This window comes from Ascidia mentula, chromosome 4, assembly GCF_947561715.1.
Source record: "Ascidia mentula chromosome 4, kaAscMent1.1, whole genome shotgun sequence".
In the NCBI taxonomy this organism is placed as follows: Eukaryota; Metazoa; Chordata; class Ascidiacea; order Phlebobranchia; family Ascidiidae; genus Ascidia; species Ascidia mentula.
Genome location: NC_138569.1, coordinates 1122949 through 1144480, shown reverse-complemented (window position 1 = coordinate 1144480; position 21532 = coordinate 1122949). Strand labels below are relative to the sequence as shown.

General features: G+C 34.6%; 3 protein-coding genes across 7 annotated transcripts in view; 2 read left to right on the top strand and 1 right to left on the bottom strand.

The window, feature by feature from the left end:
• The window catches only part of LOC145899860 (uncharacterized), a 111092-nt gene that overhangs the window by 14462 nt on the left and 75098 nt on the right, over positions 1–21532 (bottom strand). The window lies entirely within an intron of this gene.
• Positions 990–13160, top strand: LOC145899505 (uncharacterized). Of its 5 annotated transcripts, none has more exons than XM_082988336.1 (8): positions 990–1360; positions 7126–7431; positions 7717–7884; positions 9462–9518; positions 9733–9768; positions 11061–11098; positions 11472–11589; positions 11899–13160. In XM_082988336.1, the coding sequence occupies exons 1-6, from the start codon at positions 1228–1230 to the stop codon at positions 11072–11074; spliced, it is 714 nt and encodes a 237-aa protein (XP_082844462.1). In that variant the 5' UTR covers positions 990–1227; the 3' UTR covers positions 11075–11098; positions 11472–11589; positions 11899–13160. The 5 variants fall into 5 exon arrangements, with proteins under 5 accessions (XP_082844462.1, XP_082844460.1, XP_082844463.1 ...); XM_082988334.1 differs by having other exon boundaries at positions 9733–11098; positions 11899–11913; positions 12319–13160; XM_082988337.1 differs by lacking the exon at positions 9733–9768.
• LOC145899506 (uncharacterized) lies at positions 16330–19870 on the top strand. The gene is made up of 5 exons (XM_082988339.1): positions 16330–16420; positions 16684–17004; positions 17143–17310; positions 18515–18565; positions 18895–19870. The coding sequence occupies exons 1-5, from the start codon at positions 16348–16350 to the stop codon at positions 18963–18965; spliced, it is 684 nt and encodes a 227-aa protein (XP_082844465.1). The 5' UTR covers positions 16330–16347; the 3' UTR covers positions 18966–19870.

Sequence of the window (21532 nt, the reverse complement as noted above, 5' to 3'; positions counted from 1 at the left end):
TGCCTACAACGCCCAGACTCAATGCCTACAAGGCTACAATGCCTGACACCTAAAATACCTAGCCTCGATGCCTACAATTCCAACACTCAATGCCTACAATCAGTGGTGCGGTCTCAAGAAATTTTTTGAGATCAGCGAACCGGTTAGAATTACTGATTGCTGTCAATACGACTCTTTGTAACAGAACCCGCTGAAAAATATGACTTTTGTGACAGATACGGCTGACAAAAAAATTGAATCCCACCACCGCCTACAATGCCAAGGCTCAATGCCTACAATGCCTACTATGCCTACAATGCCTAGGCTCAATGCTTTGCAGTTTGTTGTTTCCCCCCTTTTTTTCTTTGATTTTATGTTTTATCGTGCGTCCCCACAAACAAGCCAAAGCCAACAGTTCAGTCGCACCTTATCTAATCGTGAAATCTTTTGGTCAACCTCTCAGAAGATGCACCAACAATTTCTGGAGCGTATAAGCTTTTACGTTACGGCCCAACCATATTGTGGTGCTTAAGAATTATATGGTTGGTTCAATTTGCTGGAACTTGAAATTTGACACGCTATGTCACAAAGAACATGTCTTTCAAACGATGCAAGTTTGGATTCGATTTCGAAATAGTTTGTGACGTCAAAGTGTATTGTTAATGTATCAAGGACCACTATAAGTGTCGTACAAGCGCAATATATTTTCAAACTTAACTTAGGTGTACAGTGGACTGAATATAGGGACCGAGCTTTTAGATAATGCTACTATGGATAGAACTGGATCGTGGTTTTTGCTCTGCGATACAGGAATTTGTGGTGTTAAGAGTACATGTTGTTCGTTGATGTATTTTTTCGTCGTAACTGCAGAATACGTTGGGGTGTTTGTTTAAGGCGTTTAACAGAGAAGTGAAATTCACACGACGCAATGCAGATTCCTTGTCAGATGTGGTAAATTTTCACTGAATAACATTTTAGTTTTGTGTTTGTTTTACCATTAAAGTTTGTTGACGGGCGTAGCGCATATGAAGTGCGAAATTGTGAAAAATTCAATTCTTTACGTCATAGTTGATGACGTCAACGTCAAGGTTTCATTTAATATTTGTGTGAAGTTCCAGGTTTGTAGTGCCGGGATTTCTGAGATATTAGGTGGGGTGCTAAAAGTACACCAGACCCAAGACGTAAGCGCAATATCATGAAGCCAACTTTTCCTTGTCAAAAGAGTAATTGGCTTTCTTGTCGTTGTACATGACCAATACAAGCTCGTCCAATGTTTATTTGTACCTCTTTTTTGAAGGAATACGTACAGTAATCATGTGGTTTGGGACAAATTTATGTTTTTTTATTGGATTGTATGCGATATTGCACAGGGCAGAAACAGGTAAGTTTAAATAAACTTGTGGTAATTCATGTCTCGTGAACATCTGTTTGTATCTTATAGAGTATTGCGCATTAATACTCAACAAAAAAGTCAGCATGTGAACACCAGTGTCAGCTTTAGACCTGACACTAATTACTACTTCAAATAGGAATGTTTTTTTTTGTGTAGAGGAATTATTGAAGGATATTTTACCTTAAACTTTATTCTTATCAATACTAATCTAATCGAGCATCCATGTAGTTGACTGGCAATTCTGTTTTTTTCGAAAAAACTGTCTGGATGCTCCAGTCTGCAGAATATGGCAGTTCCCGACGACATCTCGGGCATACAGGACTAAGTCTATCCGCAATGCACATGTAGGGCGTTCTTTAAAACGTCTACACAAAATATTAACACTGCCGTATATCTGACTCCTGATAAAAAGGCTACTCTCTAACCCAAAGTCAATCTGTCAGTTTAATACATAAATAACAGACGCACGAGTATTACAATAAAACGTTACAAACCACGCGAACTAAAGTTTAAGTCTGTTTGGCTTGAAAATTATCGACTTAATGTCTTGACTTATTAATTCGAAAAATGACTCTATATGACTCTCTGTGACTCTATATTTCTCTATCTTTTACGCAAAGATGTGTGGCTTATATAGAAAATGCACACAGGGTCGTTTGGGTTCGGACTGATACGTGACTCATTTAAAAAGACAGCTGTGTTGCTGGAAGTGTCACGGAATATGATTAGCCGGATATTTAGCTGTCTTCCGTGCATACAATGAACAGCGCGTTATTCGCCGTATGGGTTGAAATGGGTTCGACGTTAATAAAAATACAGTTCATGCCACGAAAGCACATCATAACATATGAGAAATATGACGTCGAATACATATAACTCCCCGTCCTCGTAAATGTTTTCCAACAGAAATTTGTTCTTGTTTCGAATTGTCCATATCTTGTGGTATGATTTCCTTGTGCAACTCATCGTTGTACTCGTATATAGATCGCAGTTGTTACTTCCGCACGAGTATAGACGGTGGTGATCGTTGAATTTTTTTGAAATTGAAAGATTGCGTACGCCGTCGTAAGATGCGTCAATCGAACTCCGGAAACCGTCGGAAATTGTTGAGTTGTCAAACGTACATATTGAGATGTCCGTGCTGTGAACACTCGAACGTAATCATCAACGTATAATGATCTGCTCGTATCTGCCAAAAAAAAACTCGAACATCCTATCGTTATATCTAGGCCTAATGTTAACACAAAACAAAACACATAAAAGTTATAATTCACAAACAAATTTATAATATAGTACATCAAGATATTCTGTTGTCTACTTTGACGCGCAGGGGACATGAATGAGTGACATTGAATTGCTCGTGTTTACGAGTCATATAAGGGACTTTATTGCTGCCATGTGAGGTCACTATAGCGCTAATATCGTCACAGCGAAAAATTAATCAACACGATTATCATAACTTGTGAGTAACTATACTGTCCGTTAAGGTCGTGCATACCAATACAGATAGGTTCGACATGAGGCGTGTGTTCAAAAATCCCAATTAGTTAAACGAACAAGCTTTTGTACTGAGCAGAGTTGGCAAAGTTTGACGGTCAGTGTGGGCTAAAAAGGATTTGCAAATGTGAAATGTAACTTGCGCCTTGGCCGTATGCACAAATCTCCCACATTGCATTGTATAGACACGCAGTATTTAGAAAGTGATGAATGCCTTCTGCGGTCTGTAAAATAAGTCGCTTTTTAATTTTACCAGTGCATTTGGAACTTCGTAGGTTAATCACTGCGAATTATTTTTTACCTACGGCTCCCAAGCCTGGCTTCAGTGCTCAGCAATCAAGTTTGTAACGTCTGATCACTTGCGAAAAATGTGGCGTGTTAATGTGCCTTGCGACTAGCAGTTATATGCTCTTCGAGTCTTTGCTCGGTGAATAAAAAAGGATTCAGTCTGTGTCGAGGGGACACGGTCGCGAGATGTCGCGCTTGCCCAAATGCTTTTGCATTGTAACACCAATTTCGCGCCATTTTGTGCATTTCTCCTGCTATTTTCCCTCAGCAAGTTCAAAAATTAAATAAACATTAACGTTTTGTGAACACTTAGCCATGCCGAATCTAAAATAACTGTTATACAATCTCCTTCAACGATTCTGGCAGTTACATACAAGGGACACAAGGTAAAGTCAGGCGGTTCGTTGCAAATCAATATATCGTTACAGCTACCTCACATGAATGAAATGTTTGTGTTTACAGACGTAAACGGTGGTGATTTAGATTTGCATTAAGCTCATGTCAATTAATAAATGGGCCGAAAAATCATACATGAAAGCTGTTAATCAGTGATCTCTTGCTTCGAATAGCCATAACAACCCTTAAACTAGCACGAGGGTTTCTCCTAATGAGAGACAAAATAAAATGAGTAAAAAATGCATGCAGGCTGGGCGACCTCGTTTGCGCAATGTAAGAAAAGACGTATCAGGCCCCTTAGCTGACGTCATGCCTCCGTGAGGACTTTCTAAGCAGACAATGTTATGACCATTTTTCCACAATCAACCCTAAGTTGCCAGCAGTGACGTATGTTAAAGAAAATAATCTAACGTTTCGGACATAATTTAATTAAATCTAAAAAACACTTCTCAAAGTGAATTCGCGTAAGACGTAAACTTATTGAGATGCAAGCGTTATTACAACATTATAATATCAACGAAAATGAGATTGACATAACCACTACGGTCAGGCTTATGCTTATAACTATAAAAACGTTTTGACATTTGACAAAACATACTTAACAGCAGTTTGGCATTTTCTTACACAATCAGGCGCATAAAATCAAAGGGAAAAACAAACGTCATACTTTATTATTGTTCGAAATGTTTGTTTCGATCTTTGTCCTTGATGGAGAACATCGAGAAATGTCTGAAAAACTTGTTTGACATGGTTAAAAATCTATGGTTAGTACAAATGTTAATTTTTAGACACAAGAAATTACCCAAATTTGCAGTTAGTTCTATAATTTGCGCAGATTATTATTCAGAAGGTTTAAATGCCCGTTCAAATATCACGTCAAAGGGTGCTGTCACCAAATTTATGTAGGGCGTTCTTTAAAACGTCTACTCAAAATATTAACACTGCCGTATATATATCTGACTCCTGATAAAAAGGCTACTCTCTAACCCAGTGTTTCTTAACCGGGGGGGCGTCAACCAATTCTCATGGGGGACGCAAGCTCTATACCAAAACTTCCATTTTTTGTAGTGACTTTAATGTCCAATGCTGTCTGTTATATTTTTATCACAGTTTCGGAACAAAAATCTTTCATATGATAAGCAATGTGGAGCCAATAATATGAATTGAAGGTCGAAACAGTGGCCATCTGTCTGCAGCTTATACACAAAAATCTTTCACTTTTAATAAAAAATCCGCCTGTGCAGTTAAGTTACTGTTACGTCACAAAGCAACCATTGCGTCACAAAATACTTTTTGTGATGATTCATCTGTTTTGTCACAAACCGTTTATTGGTCCCGTGATTTTTAGTTTAAATAAGCAAGCTTAAATTGATACATACAGGGTGTGTACACGCACTGTTTCGACCTATAAGGTCTCATTAGTGCAGCTATATGGCTTTTTTTGCACAGATACATATTATGTTTTTATCGTGTTGCAGTGTTTAGCTAGCTAGCTTATTTACATAGATCGACAAAAACACAATTGCTTTTTGTATGAAACCTATTTACAGTTTGGGGGGGGGGGCGTAAGGCACAATTCCGTTACTGAAAGGAGGCGTGATAGAAAAAAGGTTAAGAACCACTGCGTCTAACCCAAAGTCAATCTGTCAGTTTAATACATAAATAACAGACGCACGAGTATTACAATAAAACGTTACAAACCACGCGAACTAAAGTTTATGTCTGTTTGGCTTGAAAATTATCGACTTAATGTCTTGATTTAATAATTCGAAAATTGCTCTAAATGACTCTATATGACTCTCTGTGACTCTATGTGACTCCATGTGACTCTCTGTGACTCTCTGTGACTCTAGATTTCTCTATCTTTTACGCAAAGATGTGTGGCTTATATAGAAAATGCACACAGGGTCGTTTGGGTTCGGACTGATACGTGACTCATTTAAAAAGACAGCTGTGTTGCTGGAAGTGTCACGGAATATGATTAGCCAGATATTAAGCTGTCTTCCGTGCATACAATGAACAGCGCGTTATTCGCCGTATGGGTTGAAATGGGTTCGTGGCGTATTATTCGACGTTAATAAAAATACAGTTCATGCCACGAAAGCACATCATAACATATGAGAAATATGACGTCGGATACATACACAACCCCTAAGCCCGCGTGCAGTGAAAACCATAAAACGTCTGTGGTGCTTCTTGTTTTATGTTTGGACATTCGTGTGCCAAAAAAATTTTCGTGGGCATTCAAAAACATTTGGCATGCAAACGAAAAAGTTAAAGAAAAACTTGCATAAAAGCCAGGTCACACAGTGTTAGAAACTGGTATTTCAGTAGTGACACTCAAACGTAACAAGGCACGCACTAAAACAATGACAACAACGTCCTAACCTGTCAGGGGAAAAGTTGAAACCATGCTTCACGGCATTTGCGGTACTTTTGGTTTAGAATCCAAGTCACAATTTTATGAGAGTTTAATTTTTATGAATCACCTGTATAGTCTCTATGGCTGGCAGAGACTCAGTAACGGATTACCGTATTTTACGGACCATAAAGCGCACCCGATTATAAGGCGCACTGTCAATAAATTGCTTTGATTAGTTTTTTGTTCATACATAAGGCGCACCGGGCTATAGAACGCAACGTATTTTAAGGAGTATGGGTTACCGTATAAAGCTCATTAAACAAAAACTTGTTACGTAATAAATGTAAGCAAGTCACAATAGTATGAATATCACAGTTGCTAGTTGCTTTTACCGTAGTTTATTGTGTAAGACGGTGGTTTATTTATAGTAGTATCGGTACTGGTTTTGAGTGTAGGCAATAAAGCACTACTTGATCCATACATTAGGCGCACCGGCTTATAAGGCGCACGATCAATTTTTGAGGAAATAAAAGGATTTAAGTTGCGCCTTATGGTCCGTAAAATACGGTACTACAAAATATGATAAATAATCCTGACCTGAGTCGTCTGTCTGTTTCAAGTCTTTACTCTGTAGACTGGTGGATGACTGATTGGAAAAAATATTTTGTTGGCATTCTGTGCAAAAACGAAATTTAGCTGTTGAATTAACATACAAAAAACGTCAGTTCGTTGGGGCAATCGATATTCAAAAAAAAATCCTCAAAAAAATGCGGAAAATACAAACTTTCCAATCTGGTATTGGGATGGGGACTTTTAAGTTAGGTGTGAACACTTTACTTGAATTGTGAAGATTAGAAAAGGCTTTTTGTTCAACATACTAAAACAAGTACCATGACATAACAACATACCTTTCGCACGATGACTATCATATGATTATCTTTATTGGTATTAATATTTTATATGTCATTATTATGCATGTTTCCCTTTGTATGCAAATCGTCATGCTTCAATTAACCAAAAATGGTATAGTTGTGTTTGCTGCCATCATGCTGTTGTAATAAGTACTCTTTATTTACATTTTGTACTAAGAAATGTTGCCTAAAACTTTCTTCAGTTTTAAAGCATTACATTCTCGCTGTGCACTATTTTGATGATTAACCTACATATTGTATCATTGTATGTATGCTTTTAATGTGTGGTTATTTTTCAGATGCAAAAAAAATCCATACATTAGATGGAATACTTCAGAATCAGGGAACCATGTCTGTTAACTACCCTGTGGTATTTTCTATCACATTTCCTGAACACAATGACGGGGCCTCATGGTTAATGAATACAGTTGAATTTCCCTTTTACGAGTTTGGGTGTCTGTTAGTGCCCAACAACATAACATGTTCTTTGAATTCTGGAATTGTGACTTCAACTTATACACCCCCCCTTGTTGCCATACCTTCCAATCTTACAATTGGTATCTCTGCAACTTCTTTTACAGACAGCTTTTTTCTGTCAGTAGTGTGTAAGTGCTTTTGATAAATTATTGTATGCTAATTTAAATCAGGGCTTTCCAAAATGAGGGTTGCAACCTTGCAAGGGTCAACCGCCACATTTTATGCAAATAGTCATGTCCAACAAAGTACAACTATTATGAACACTATTTTTACAACTACCCAATAAACTGTATTAAATTAACTGGAGACGTTCTGTTAAAACATATAATAAGCGAAAAGATTTAAATATTTTGTCTGGCTTTTATATTTTATCTGTGAAATATGCAAAATAAAACATAATTGTTTTTTTTAAGATTGTGGAAATATTTCTCAATCAGTGACCACAAATCAGGATTATCCTGCTATGGCAGATTACAATACAACTCATGTGCTTTCATGTAAAGGACCAGATTATGAGGGAACAAGTGTGGCTACCTGTACTGCAAATGCAACATGGAGTGTGGAGCCAACTTGTGCTGCAGGTGCACTTTTATTTTATTTTTTGACAAAAACATTTTTGTTTGTGTTCACTCTTAAGTGGTAAATTATGGTTTCCTTGTCAAACAATTGTTATATAAAGCCTGGAAAAATGTATTGGGGTTAGCAATGCTAAGTATGTAAACATTGTAGTTTCTTAGATGACTGTGAGAGTGAGAGATCGCATCAGCTGATTGTGTTGAAGTTTTTTCTGTAAAATACAATTGTGTAAACGGCAATTGGTGACACATAAGTTTTAGGGTTTTTAGTTAGTATCTCAAACTGTGTTGTTACAATAAACAGAACAAGAAGTACTAAATTAGTGTGTAAAATTTTTGGTATTATAATTAGTCATGTCCCGAATCGTTCGGACCGAAACCAATTGATAAAATCATTTGTGACATCACTTAAATGCGCACCCTATACAAGAGTGATACGAGAGTTTTACTGCAAGACAAACAGTCATGCCACAGCAGGATAGTTTTTCAACTATTATAGTAGTTTAGTTGGTTATAAGTTTGTCTTGGCTGCCATCGTTGGTACTCTCCAATTGTATTACCGATCTTGTAACAGGCATGTGCAAAACGATAATACTTTTTTGAAAGTTATATGTCATTAGAGACCGTGAATGCTAAGACTTACATCACATTAATAAAACATGTTTTGTTATGTCACTGAACAATCATAAGGTGTTTTTGATTTTTGTTAGTTTGGGCGCAGTTTGTTAGATTGTGTGAAACACAAGTACTCGATAAAGACAAGTTTTGCACCCAAAATTCTATTATCTTTCATAGTATTGAAAGTTATCTATCAGGTTTACACACTATTGTTGGTTTTCCAGAACATTTTTCTTGAGCATGAAAGATTGGTTTTGGTTGAATCAAAACAATTTATTCAGCCTAAATCAAATGTTTGTCCAAATCTCTAATTCGGTGAAATAAAATCAACAGACGAGTCTTTGGCACATCACTACTTATACTCTGAATTTGCAAAAAGTTGCAGGTCTCCAATGACATATAACTCCTAGGTTCAATGTGATCTAGTTGTGTTGTCATATTACTAAGTCAAACAATTTGTGTCCTGTCTTATTTCATAGGAGTGTGCAATGTATGAAACAGCTCCACAGCATTTCTACACTTAAGATTGTACAACTGTTACAAATAGATAAAGTGGTGGCTCTTTTGTTCTTATATTTATAAGCATTTTGAGGAAAGTTTACTTTTAACTTTGGGGCCCATAAGCTAAAACTATGATTTTTGATGTTTTTAGTAAAATGTTATTTGGCTAACAACCAACATCAAACAGTTTTTGGTAATTACTTTTTAAAGTTTAGATAGGAACAATTGTGAAAGCTTTTTATGGTATACTAAGTTTAAACTAAAAGAAACATGGAATATTGTTGTCATTGATACACATTGTAATTTAGTTTTTAATACGACCAAAAGTTCTCCTGTTGGTAAACTTTATCATATTGTCTGTCTTTGTGTGTACAGCATTAATATTGCATAGTGTGGATGTCAATCTGCATAATTAGCTTGCACAAGTGTTAATGATGGTGTTGAGTTTTAATATTTTGTTTTAGTTGCAACCACTCCAATAGCAATAGCAACAGCAACAACAAGTAATGGTGGAGCAACAGGTAAATACATGTAATGCATGTATATTGGTAGCATACAAACCCAGTGTACGGTTTGATTGCAAAAGATCTGAATCAAAACAGCTTTAACTCAACTTTGTATTTTGAGGTTGTACACATGTTTCAAAAATGAACTCTAACCATTGTAGAAATACATTTATCACTAGTGTTAAGAGTTGTAATCTTCATTTGAATTAATAAATATACGTATGTGTAGACAATACAACTATTCCAGAAACAGGGACTATAGGAGGTAAAATAAATGGAAGAATGCACTCTCTTTTAAACTAAGTTTAGCAAAACTTAATAGATTAATTACTAAATTTCTCCCTGTATTTTTCAGTTTTTTTCACCTTCTGGAATGGCACACCACTAACCATGCTTTTCCTTGCTGTTGTTTGCAATCACATTTAATTTTCATGCAAAAACACTTTTATATTTGCATGCCTTTGATTAAAATGTAGATTTCTTCTTATAAATGCTTAGTATGGGTTTTCTCAATGTAGTTGCTTTAACAAATCACCAATAGAACCCATACTTAAATGTTACAGTATGCAGTAAACCTGAAATATTGGTTTTATGCAGTATTTTGTACAGAAACTGGTTTTACATGATGTAAAACGTTGTTGCAAGTTTTGTCAGTTGGTTATTCTGTGATTGAAATGTATGTGATAAATTTCGGTATTTGTTGGTTTATTACTGTTGCAATAAGCAACTACACTTTTGTATTACTGTGGAAAACATATGATGCCATTTAGTAAACTAATCAAATATACACTCAAAGGAAATGTGACAATTTTTTTCCACTTTTTAGTGACTTTTATGTAGAACAGTTCGTGTTGAGTTTTTGTAGAAATGATATATATCCTCAGATGCAAAACAATTTATTTGTATATTTCTGCTTTGTTTGCTTGATTTCCTGCGGAGTACCTACCATGCAATGAAAAACTTGTGCTTGTGCTGACTGATTTTGCCCTGTGTATATACTGCAGAATATAATTACAATGTATGCAAAAAATCCTACTTTGCTGGGTTGTTATGTGTCGATACATTTGAAAAAAACTTTGATTACATTTGTTATGGTTTCTGTTCTGGATATATCTATATCATTTGAAGTTGTGGTAATTAATGTTGTTAATACCAACCATGAGGTTTATGCTAACTCAGAACTTTGTTGCTAGTCTTGATAGATATTTAAAAGTGAAAGCAGGGTTTGTAAAAGAAAAAAATAATTTTGTTTTCTGTCAGATGATCTACTTATGCTTGATTTACCTGCATGGTAACCTCTTTGTTAGTATAAAAAAGTTATTTAGTTTTAGTATGTTGACATTTTACTTATTTTTTTATTTTTCACTAAATGTGACAATTGGTGGCTTATGCATGAATAATTGTCAATGATTTTAAAATGATATTAAAATGTGGTTTTTGTGTTTTGGTAAGTTTAAAATAGGACAGCATTGTGGATCTCAATAAATTTAAACGCACATGAAAAGACAATATTTATGAACAAATCAAACTTTGTTCAACTCCGAATTACTTTTTCAGCTGGAACTCAATGAAAAATCACTGGTGTGGGTGTGGAGGTGAATTACTTTGATATGATTGCAACCAATATATGTTTAACAATAACTTTTTTCATGTAACAAAGCCACTATTGATCATTTCTGTTTGTTAGGGATTTTGAAAGTATCGATAAACATTCTTGCCTAAACTTAATATCATTTTGGTTGCTGTCAAACAAAACTTTAATACTTTGTTAAAATGCAATGTATGCAACTTAATACACCGATATATTTCTAGTTTCTTTAAAATTATCATTTCGTAATGATCTGAATTGAATCAACAATTTATAACCTGCTTGTAAAGCTCTACCACAGTGTGCTGTGTTGTTATAAATATTTAAACTACACTTTATATTGTTTACTAACCAAACTTAACATAATTTTGTGTTACCAGCTTGTAGGATATAGGAAAATACATTTATCTTGCCTTTGTATGAAAAGTTTTTACCAAGCCCGAAGTAACCTTTTAAAAGCATGGAAGTAACATTAAATTTGGGGAAATAAATTTAAAGGTAAACATTTCTGCATGCCTAAATAGCAAATCTTATCTAAAATATGTACCTTTTGCCTGAGCAGGCATATTAAAGCAAATCTAAGAATGCTTTTTTAATTGACTATTAGCATTGCTTTCCTTCAACATTTCAGTTGTTTTTAAACATTGAAAATTTAGCACATATTAAATCGTAACAGGCCCAAAAAAGGGTCACCAAAACCAACAGAAAAATAATATATTGCTTATGATGGCAAAAGTTAGGTATTACACTAAATCAATAAATTATTCACATCTAACAGGTCTGTGATAATTTGTAATTGTTTGCTAGGTACATGAACACAAGGTCAGTCGAGGCTCGGTTTCTAAATTGATCACTTTATGTTCAATATGTCGTTCAGTTCGAATTGTGGCTTTGTATTTTGGTTTCGTTCTAAACAGATAAGTTTTTGTGATTAGGCACAATAAATTATTGTTTTTTTTTTTGTGTAATAGTGTTTTTTAAACTTAAATATTTAACTGCATAAGAACATTCATGCAAGTAAAACTTATTTTGCCCTATCATAAAAAATATTGCTTTATTAACAACCTTTTAATAGTGCTACTTGTAGTGTAATTAATAATTTTTTTGCATCATCTAAACCACCATCTACCTCACCACCTGAACAAAGAAATTTAAATCCAACTGAAAATCGTTCACCAAATGTTGATGTTACAACTTAAGCATAAAATGGAGAACTTTCCTTTTCAGAATATTTTGGAGTTTCCACTGGTTACCCAATCACAACCTGATGATACTGCTGGATATTATCAAGATACATGGAACACATTTTAACTTTTTCCTCACAGACTTTGTTGCTTTATGATTTAAAAAAAACAAAACTGTCATTTAACTGTGAACTTGGAATTAGTTTTCCACAAATTGTGACAAACATGTTTGTTGAGTACCAAATAAAGCAGCACTATATTTACAGTGGTAAAAAAGTCCGCTTGCTAAATGTTTTATATTAACCTCCTTCAGTATTTTGTGGTTGTTTTATCTCACTATGATTATTTTTGGGTTCAAATTCTCAAAAACTTTTTCTGGGGCAATGTTAATTAAATTTAAAAATTTACAGCATCGCAACATACTATTTTCCAACGAATTATATGGTTTTACTTTTTAGATTTCTGGTTATGCAATGACATAAACGTGTTTGTAGTTGTGTAAAGTGTTGTACAACTAACCTGTTTAAAAACATACAGATGTAAACAGTAAATTTGTTACAGATTATAGGTTTGTCTGAAATGTCTTGTTATGACACTTGAACTTTAAACTGTATTTGATTATTCATAACAACTACTGTTAAGCTATATGCAAGATACACTCACAATCTGTTGTGTTTAAATTTCCATCCAAGCATGACATGTAATTCAAAAATTCCAAATTTAGTTATTCTTTGTTTTTCTTCTTGTGACATATGGTTGCCTTTAATTTAAATGTGAGTTTTCATGAAAATTTCTTATCAATATCTTCTCCCGTGAACATTTGTAAATGTAGTTTCTTACACACAAACTCCTATAGTATCTACACAAATTGACCGCAGTATGCAATAAGTCTGAAAAATTGACTTGAAATGTTGTGTTATGTACAATGTGCGTGGTTTTAAACATGAAAATTGTATGAGCAATAGGTAGTGAGATATGTTATGTGTACCTCCTTTTAACTGTACCCTGACAAACTTAACTTTTCATCCCCTTTTTAACCTCAAACAAAATTTTATTTTAATTACAAAACTACAACTGCCATTACTGTACAAATATAGTATTTGTTAACAAAAAGAATTTTTAAAATGCTGCCATACACAGCTGATATTATATCAAGGTTATGTGCACTTATTTAACAGCACAAATATTTGATCAAAAAAATTGCACTGATGTTTGTGTTCCCCATTATTGTACTTACAATTTTTTTTATGGGGTTGGTTATACACTTTAGTTATATATTTTTTATGTTCTGGCTCACTGTACTAGACTCCAATATTATGGAACATACAAACTTGATTTTGCGAAACATGTTTGTGCTTTGGATGATTTTTGTGGTGATATGAAAATAAAACCATATCAATAAACTTGTGAGTCTTGACAAACGTTGTGTTAGGTTGTTTAGGCCATAGAATAATGCTGTGCAATAAACAAATTTGTTTACAGTTCATTGTTACAAAGATGCAGGGCTCAATGTTAGTATATTTCCATGCAATGAAAAGCTTGTGCTTAACCATACCCCTACGTGTGCGCATCATCAACATGGCGAAAAGCAATTACAACAACGAGAATATCGTTTTTCGTGTTGCTTGTACGTCTGGTATCCCACGTTGTGTAGGAAACATATCAACAACTTGAAATATGATCGGGGCAGCATGTGATGTTGATTATGTCCCGACTCATTTCCTATAAACATCAACACGCAAGCGTCAACCAACCCTAAGAATTCGCAAAAGTATCTCGTTATTCAGGAACGTGATTAAATAGGTTTAGTTGCATATAGTAGGACGTTGTTACGGTGGTACATAACACGTAGGGTTGGTTGATACGTGTAGATGTATCACCGTTACAATGTCTAATTATATGCAAATAAACCAATTTAAATATATTCTAATTTATTTCTATGAATCAACCTTACAGCTGTGAATAACTGTCATTTATGCATCTAATTATTAATAGTCGCACATCTTGCAACCCTTTCATTTGAAGAAAAATAAACAGAGATACGTGACATTTCCATTGAAGTATTTGAGGTTATTTACATATACGCCGTTAACACAAGCGAACAGGAAGTCATCGGCGCTTTTAGGCTAATTACAAGGTTATTATGTGCTCCCTTTATTCACATTACTCTATGTATGCATTACAATAACAGTAGTGGCAAAAGGTAATACAATATGACGAAAAAAATCATGTTGACAAGATTGCTTCCGAACATATTACCGCCGTAAGTATTAGCTGCTTAAGTATTTTGTTGTATAATTTTTAACGTGCCTTGAATGTTTATTGATGTCAATCGCCAACCTTTTTTCATCACACTAGGATTTGAACACAGCGTTATCCAAAGGTACGCATCCTAAGCACCTCCAAAAAGCATTTGCCCAGTTTATTCTGTACTTTTGTTGTTATTTTGCTTCACCTACATTCCAACTGTAATCCCGATTGGGTTTTATCACAATATAGTTTAATATTTCTATGTATTGTTCTAGCGCCGTTTATCGCTAGAATACTTTAGGGAAATTCCCCTAACTTCAATTTTGTTTCAAAAATGCATAGCTTTTTTAGATGGGATGCAACAACTTGGAAACAACAACACGTGCAAATTATTGCTTTAGTGTTGTTTTTTTATACGCCATCTTACATTTTTTTATTTCACAGAATTTATATCGTGGGTAATTTAGACCAAAGGAAAACTCTATCAAACAAACTTTACGATGATAGAATGACAATTTTATTGTTTTGATAAGTTTCGTACATTTGTTATGGGCTTTCAAGAAACTTTCTCCCATAAAATTAAAGACATGGAGGTTCAAACGACGTCAGTCTCCATGTATGAAAGCGACAGAAGCTAGCACTACATCACCATTTGCTTGTAACTGTTGAAGGTAGAGTGAATGTTCATAAATGCAAAACCGAGGATGCATTGAACGCATCAATTGCAACTTACGCAGGTTACGGTACGCTGGTGATACAATTTATGAACGCCCATGCACAGACTGGGAAATGCTACGCACGATACACGCATGAAGAGGATCATAAATTGCAACCGTGTATACAATTAACAGTACTTGCATGCAGGTTTAAACGCTGTATAAATTGCTTCATGAGCTTCAGTCACAACATGGACATATGGGTATGATTAAGTACGCTGGTCGATTAAGCGACGTCACGCACTACTGTTTCCTGTTCCCGGTAATCATAATCTCAAGAAAAGTCTCAAATAAACCGCGATAACCCAACGAGTTTTTAACCAAGAGAATGCAAAAAATTCTGAACGGCTTGGTTGCTTTATCCATGCCCCAAACAATAAAACAATAGGACCTAGATTATATTTGTTTTTCCAACGATTATTTGCGATTTTCACGACATGAAGTTGGTTCCTGTAACTTTGCACACAAGCAGTAGTGGTAAGAACGCACATATAGTTACAAACACAATAAACACTTTTTTTCATTCGAATTATACCCGCAAATTACGGAAAGGTGCTCACGTACCACTTGGAATGCGGTCACGTATTACTAGTGGTACACGTACCACCGGTTGGGAAACACTTGACCTACGCTAAAAGAGAAAATTTGCCCTGTCATCAAGCGCCCACCAATCAATCATTTATTTCCTAGCGCCCCCCAATCGCCCATTTGGTCTCCAGCGTCCCCTGTACGATTGCAAACGCCCCAAATCCATAACCTCTTCCAAGATTTGTCCAATATTTCCATATGAAACAAAATCATAGTTGCAAAAGTTTTGTACTAAATAAAAAACGTTTCAATTTTGTACCTTCACTATTTTCATCAGTAAATTTTTTAAAATAACATGTTAGTTTTGTGGATGTTGTACCTTACGGAGTATGCCATTTAAATTAGTTGACAGGCGTAGAGCGCATGGAGAGCAAAACTCGGGTTTAAGGTTCATGTTGGCAGTGTTTGGGAGATAATAGGTTTGGTGCTAGTAGGCTCTAACTTGCGAATTTAGACCTAAGACGACGGATTATTAACCAAGTATGTTTTGCTGTAGGACACAAAAAGGTCCAGTAGAAATGTTGGTTAAGAGAAAAGTGTTGTTTTTGTGTTTTGTTGGAGTATCTGTTATTTTTTGTCTGACAGAAACAGGTTAGTCTGTACTAAAGCAATAATAAAATATACATGTAGGTAAACAGTCATATTTTTGTAACATCAGTAAATAAACCCTTAATATACTGTAAAAAAGGTATGCATACATATATTAAACATATGTACAAGTATTGTCACCTGCATCACAGCACCCATTGTGACATGTATTACTCACTATAATGTAATATGACATAATGGTATTTGTAACTTATGACTGGGAATAGTCTCACCATTAGTGATTTCAGTAAAAAAATGTTTTTCAGATGCACAACAAATTCAGGCATCAGGTAAACTAAAAAATTCAGGAACCATGTCTGTTAACTATCCAGTAACTTTTACCATATCATTTTCATCAATTTCTTCTTCTAATGGAGGGTGGTTTAGAGATTCAGTTTTAGTAGCAAATTTTTACATTGGAACATGTCAGAATGATGTACTAATTCCCAACAACATGACATGCGTTGAGGATGACAAATTTCATGTGGTATCAACATATTCACCAGCACTTGTTACTGCACCTTCCAATGTAACAATTGATGTTAGAACAGATGGTTTCGTTACCAGTTTTAGTCTGTCAGTAATTTGTAAGTGTTTTCTTTGATTGCTTGTTACCAGTTTTAGTCTGTCAGTAATTTGTAAGTGTTTTCTTTGATTGCTTGTTCTAATGTTTTTTTTTACTGTTTTGTAAGACTCTTGCTACTGTTTTTTTTTTGAAAAAAAAGATTGTGGAAACAGTACTCAATTGGATAAAGTAAACCAGGATGTCCCCGCCATGGCGGATTTCAATACAACTCATATGTTCCAATGTAAAGCCCTAAAATATGAGGGAACCAGCACAGCCACCTGTGAAGCAAATGCTACATGGAGTATGGAGCCAACTTGTGTTCAAGGTACTTTTGTGTTTGCTCATATACAATAATTTATAACATGCACTCTGAATTTCCTGTTTACTTTTGTGTGTTTTTTTTTAGCTTGTGCAGTTTCTGCGAATGTTGAGATTGCAGCCGCTTATTTGGCTATTTAGTGTCGCTGTTTTCTGTTGGTTACTTACAATATCTAACGGTTTTTTTTGCAAGACCTACAGAAAAGGACAACAGAAACACTTTGTTTTTGTTTTATTGTTACCTGTTGAAAGCTTTACAGTAGGCTTAAGATAGACAAATTAATTTACGAGCCTACTTTTGGGTGGTGGTGCCCCCTTCCTTGTTAGACTAGGCGCCTATGCATCACTGTTATATTATTAGCAAGTCCCAGTCTTATGCTTTGTCCATTTATTGGGATTTTTAGTCAATTGCTCTGATACAACAGTGCCAACAGATGTCTCTTATAACTCACTTTCAAGTGGATCAACCCCTTTCGGGGAGTCATTATATTTGAACTGCAATGAAAACTACTCTTGAAATGCAACTGCAGTTTGTACTGGAAAAGACATGTGGAATGTTAATAACAACTGCACTGGTCTGGATATGGTTTTTTAAAACATGATAGTTTTGACAACTACACACATTTGCTCAGGATCATGCGATAAAACATTTATATCCCCTGATATATCATACAATGATAAATTAACAGGTGTTTCACTTGTTAATGAGAGTGTAAATCCTGCATGTAACTCTGGATACACAGGAAGTGCAACTGCCACATGTTTAGGTCCTGGGGAATGGGTTGTTACAAAATGTTCAGGTATAAATGCAATTAAAGATTTTCATGTTTTAGAAAATAATTATTTCAAATATTTTTAGCTATTTGTGAAGTAGCTCCTTCAGGCTCAGGTGCAACCTACTGCACAAACAGTTCAAACTCAACCATTATTTTATGATTTACTGAGTCAGTTTTTATTGTTTTTGTTTTTAAACTAAAAGAAACATGGAATTTTGTTGTTAATGATACACATTGTAATATTTTTTTAAGTTATTCAAAAATGGATTTTAATACGACCAGGAGTTTTCCTGTTGGTAAACTTTGTCATATTGTCTGTCTTTGTGTTGTAAAGCATTAATATTGCATGGTGTCGATGTCAATCTGCATAATTAGCTTGCTCAAGTGTTAAATGATGATGTTGCAAGATTATCGAGATTTAATATTTTGATTTAGTTACAACTAGTCCAATAGCAACAGCAACAACAAGTAATGGTGGAACAACAGGTAAATACATGTAATGCATGTATATTGGTAGCATACAAACCCACTGTATGTTTTAATTGCAAAGAATCTGAATCAAAACAGCTAAATCCCAACTTTTTTAAGTTTGTACACATGTTCAAAAATGAACTTTACCCTGCGTACAAATACATTTATTACTGATGTTAAGAGTTGTAACCTTCATTTGATAAATATACGTATATGTAGACATACAACTATTCCACAATCAGGGATTATTAGAGGTAAAATAAATGGAAAAATGCACTTCCTTTTAAACTAAACATAGCAAAACTTAATAGACAAATCACTTAATTTCAACCTATATTTTTCAGCTTTGGACACTTCCTGGAATGGCACACCACTTGTCATGCTTTTCCTTTCTGCTGTTTGCAATCACATATAAATTTCCATACAACAGCACTCTTCTTTGTCTAAGTCATAGCGTTACACATAATTTTGCTGAAACAATTGAAACTTAACATCTGAGTATAAATTTCCTCCAAGAAAATTTCAACAAGTATGCAGAAAATTACTGCTTGTGTCATATGTTTGCATGCCTTTAATTTATATGTGAATTCTTATGACAATGCTCAGTATCAATATTTTTAAAAACACGCCCTGAATATTTTCTAAATGTAGTTATTTTCACATAAAACTTTCCACAGTACCTTACAATTATATCAAAATATGCAGCAAACCTGAAATATTGGTTTAAAGAATTCATTGTTATGTGCAATGTGTGTGATTTTAAAAATGTTTTTAAGCATTTATTTATAACTGCTGCAATATTTATTTATTGTTGATTAGATCAACTTGTGATTGTTGGATTTCCATGACTGAAATGTATTTTGCGAATTTCATTGTGTCTTATTTGCTTCCCTCATAGTGAAAAACTGTGATGGACTTTTGGTGGTTTATGGTAAAAAAATATTTGTAGATTAGTGTTTGTAAGCAATGGGTATTAAAATATGTTATATGTGCGTTCTTGTAACTGTACCCTGACATTCTATCCCATTTTTAAACTCAAACAAAACTTTATTTTAATTACGAAACTACAACCACCATTACTGTACACATATAGTATTATGTTGTAGAAATATAATTTTTAAAATGCTGCCCTAATATACAGCTGATATTATATCAAGTCCAAGGTTATCTGGGATCATGTAGCAGCTCCAATATTTGATCAAAAATATCACTGATGTTTATGTTCCACATTATTGTAATTTCTTGTGTTGTGGAGTTGGTTATACATTTTAGTTCTATATTTTTTTATGTTCATGGTCACTGTACTAGACTCCATTATTATGGAATATACAAACTTGACTTTGCAAAACATGTTTGTGCTTTGGATGATTTTTGTGGTGATATTAAAATAAAATTATATCAATAAACTTGTGGGTCTTGACAAGTGTTGTGTTAGGCTGTTTAGGCTTCAGTATAATGCTGTGCAATGAAGATCAAAGTTAGTATATTTCCATGCATGAAAATCTTGTACTAAACCATACCACAAGTGTGCGCATCATCAATATTACCTAAGAGCTAATGCCATTGATCATTATTTTTCCAACAGCGAGAATATCGTTTTTCGTGTTGCTTGTGCGTCTCGTATTCCACGTTGTGTAATATAGGAAACATATCAACAACTTGAAATATGATCGGGGCAGCATGTATGATTATGTCCTGACTCATTTCCTATTAACATCAACACGCAAACGTCAACCAGCCCTAGGAAATTCGCAGAAGTATCTCCTTATTCAGGAACGTGAATAAATTGGTTTATTTGCATGTAGTAGGACGTTGTTACGGTGATACATAACACGTAGGGTTGGTTGATACGTGTAGATGTATCACCGTTACAATGTCTAATTATATGCAAATAAACCAATTTAAACATGTTCATAATTTACTTCTAAGAACCTTACAGCTGTGAATAACTGTCATTTATGCATCTAATTATTGATAGTCGCACATCTTGCAACCCTTTTATTTGAAGTGAAATAAACAGAGACAAGTAACATTTCCATTGAAGTATTTGAGGTTATTTACATGTACGCCGGTAACACAAGAGGGAGTCATCGGCGCGTTTAGGCTAATTACAAGGTTGTTATGTGCTCACCTTACTCACATTACTCAATATATGCATTACAATAATCCTAGTGGCCAAAGGCAATACATTTTAACGAAAAAAATCATGTTGACAAGATTGCTTCCGAACATATTACCGCTGTAAGTATTAGCTGCTTAAGTTTTTTGTTGTATAATTTCTAACGCATTTTGAACATTTATTGGTGTCAATCACCAACCTTTTTGATCACTTCAAAGGATCAAAGGATTTGAACTCAACGTTATCCAAAGGTACGCACCCTAAGCACCTTCAAAAAGCATTCGCCCAGTTTATTCTGTAGTTCTTGTCTTGTTGTTATTTTGCTTCACCGCCATTCAAACAATATTCCCGATTGGGTTTTATCCAGCGGTGGGATTCAAATTTTTTGTCAGCCGGTTCTATCACAAAAGTTATATTTTTCAGCGGGTTCTGTTGCAAAAAGTCATATTGACAGCAACCAGTAATGCTAACCGGTTCGCTGATCTCATAAAATTTCGTGGGACGGTTCTACAGAACCGGTGCGAACCGGCTGAATCCCACCAACGGTTTTATCACAATATTAGTTTATTGTTTCTTTGTATTGTTCTGGCGCCATTTATCGCCAAAATACTTTAGGGAAATTTCCCTAATTTAGATTTTGTTTTGAAAAGGCATAGTTTTTTTTAGAAGGGATGCAACAACTTACTAGAAACAACAACGCTTGCTAATTATTGCATTAGTGTTGTTTCTTATGTGCCATCTAGCTTTTCACATTTCACAGAATTCTTTTGTGGGTAATTTAGACCAAAGTAAAACTCTTATAAAACAGACTCTATACTGATAGAATAAAAAATTGTTTTGAAAAGTTTCTTTTTGTTGTTTTG

Bases quoted from the DNA above. Each gene is read 5' to 3' on its own strand.
- LOC145899505 (XM_082988334.1), top strand. From the start codon at position 1,228: ATGACCAATACAAGCTCGTCCAATGTTTATTTGTACCTCTTTTTTGAA. The intron at 7,432-7,716 runs GTAAGTGCTTTT...GTTTTTTTTAAG, and splicing joins CTTTTTTCTGTCAGTAGTGT to ATTGTGGAAATATTTCTCAA. The intron at 9,519-9,732 runs GTAAATACATGT...ACGTATGTGTAG, and splicing joins AAGTAATGGTGGAGCAACAG to ACAATACAACTATTCCAGAA.
- LOC145899506 (XM_082988339.1), top strand. From the start codon at position 16,348: ATGTTGGTTAAGAGAAAAGTGTTGTTTTTGTGTTTTGTTGGAGTATCT. The intron at 16,421-16,683 runs GTTAGTCTGTAC...AATGTTTTTCAG, and splicing joins TTTTTGTCTGACAGAAACAG to ATGCACAACAAATTCAGGCA. The intron at 18,566-18,894 runs GTAAATACATGT...TATATTTTTCAG, and splicing joins AAGTAATGGTGGAACAACAG to CTTTGGACACTTCCTGGAAT.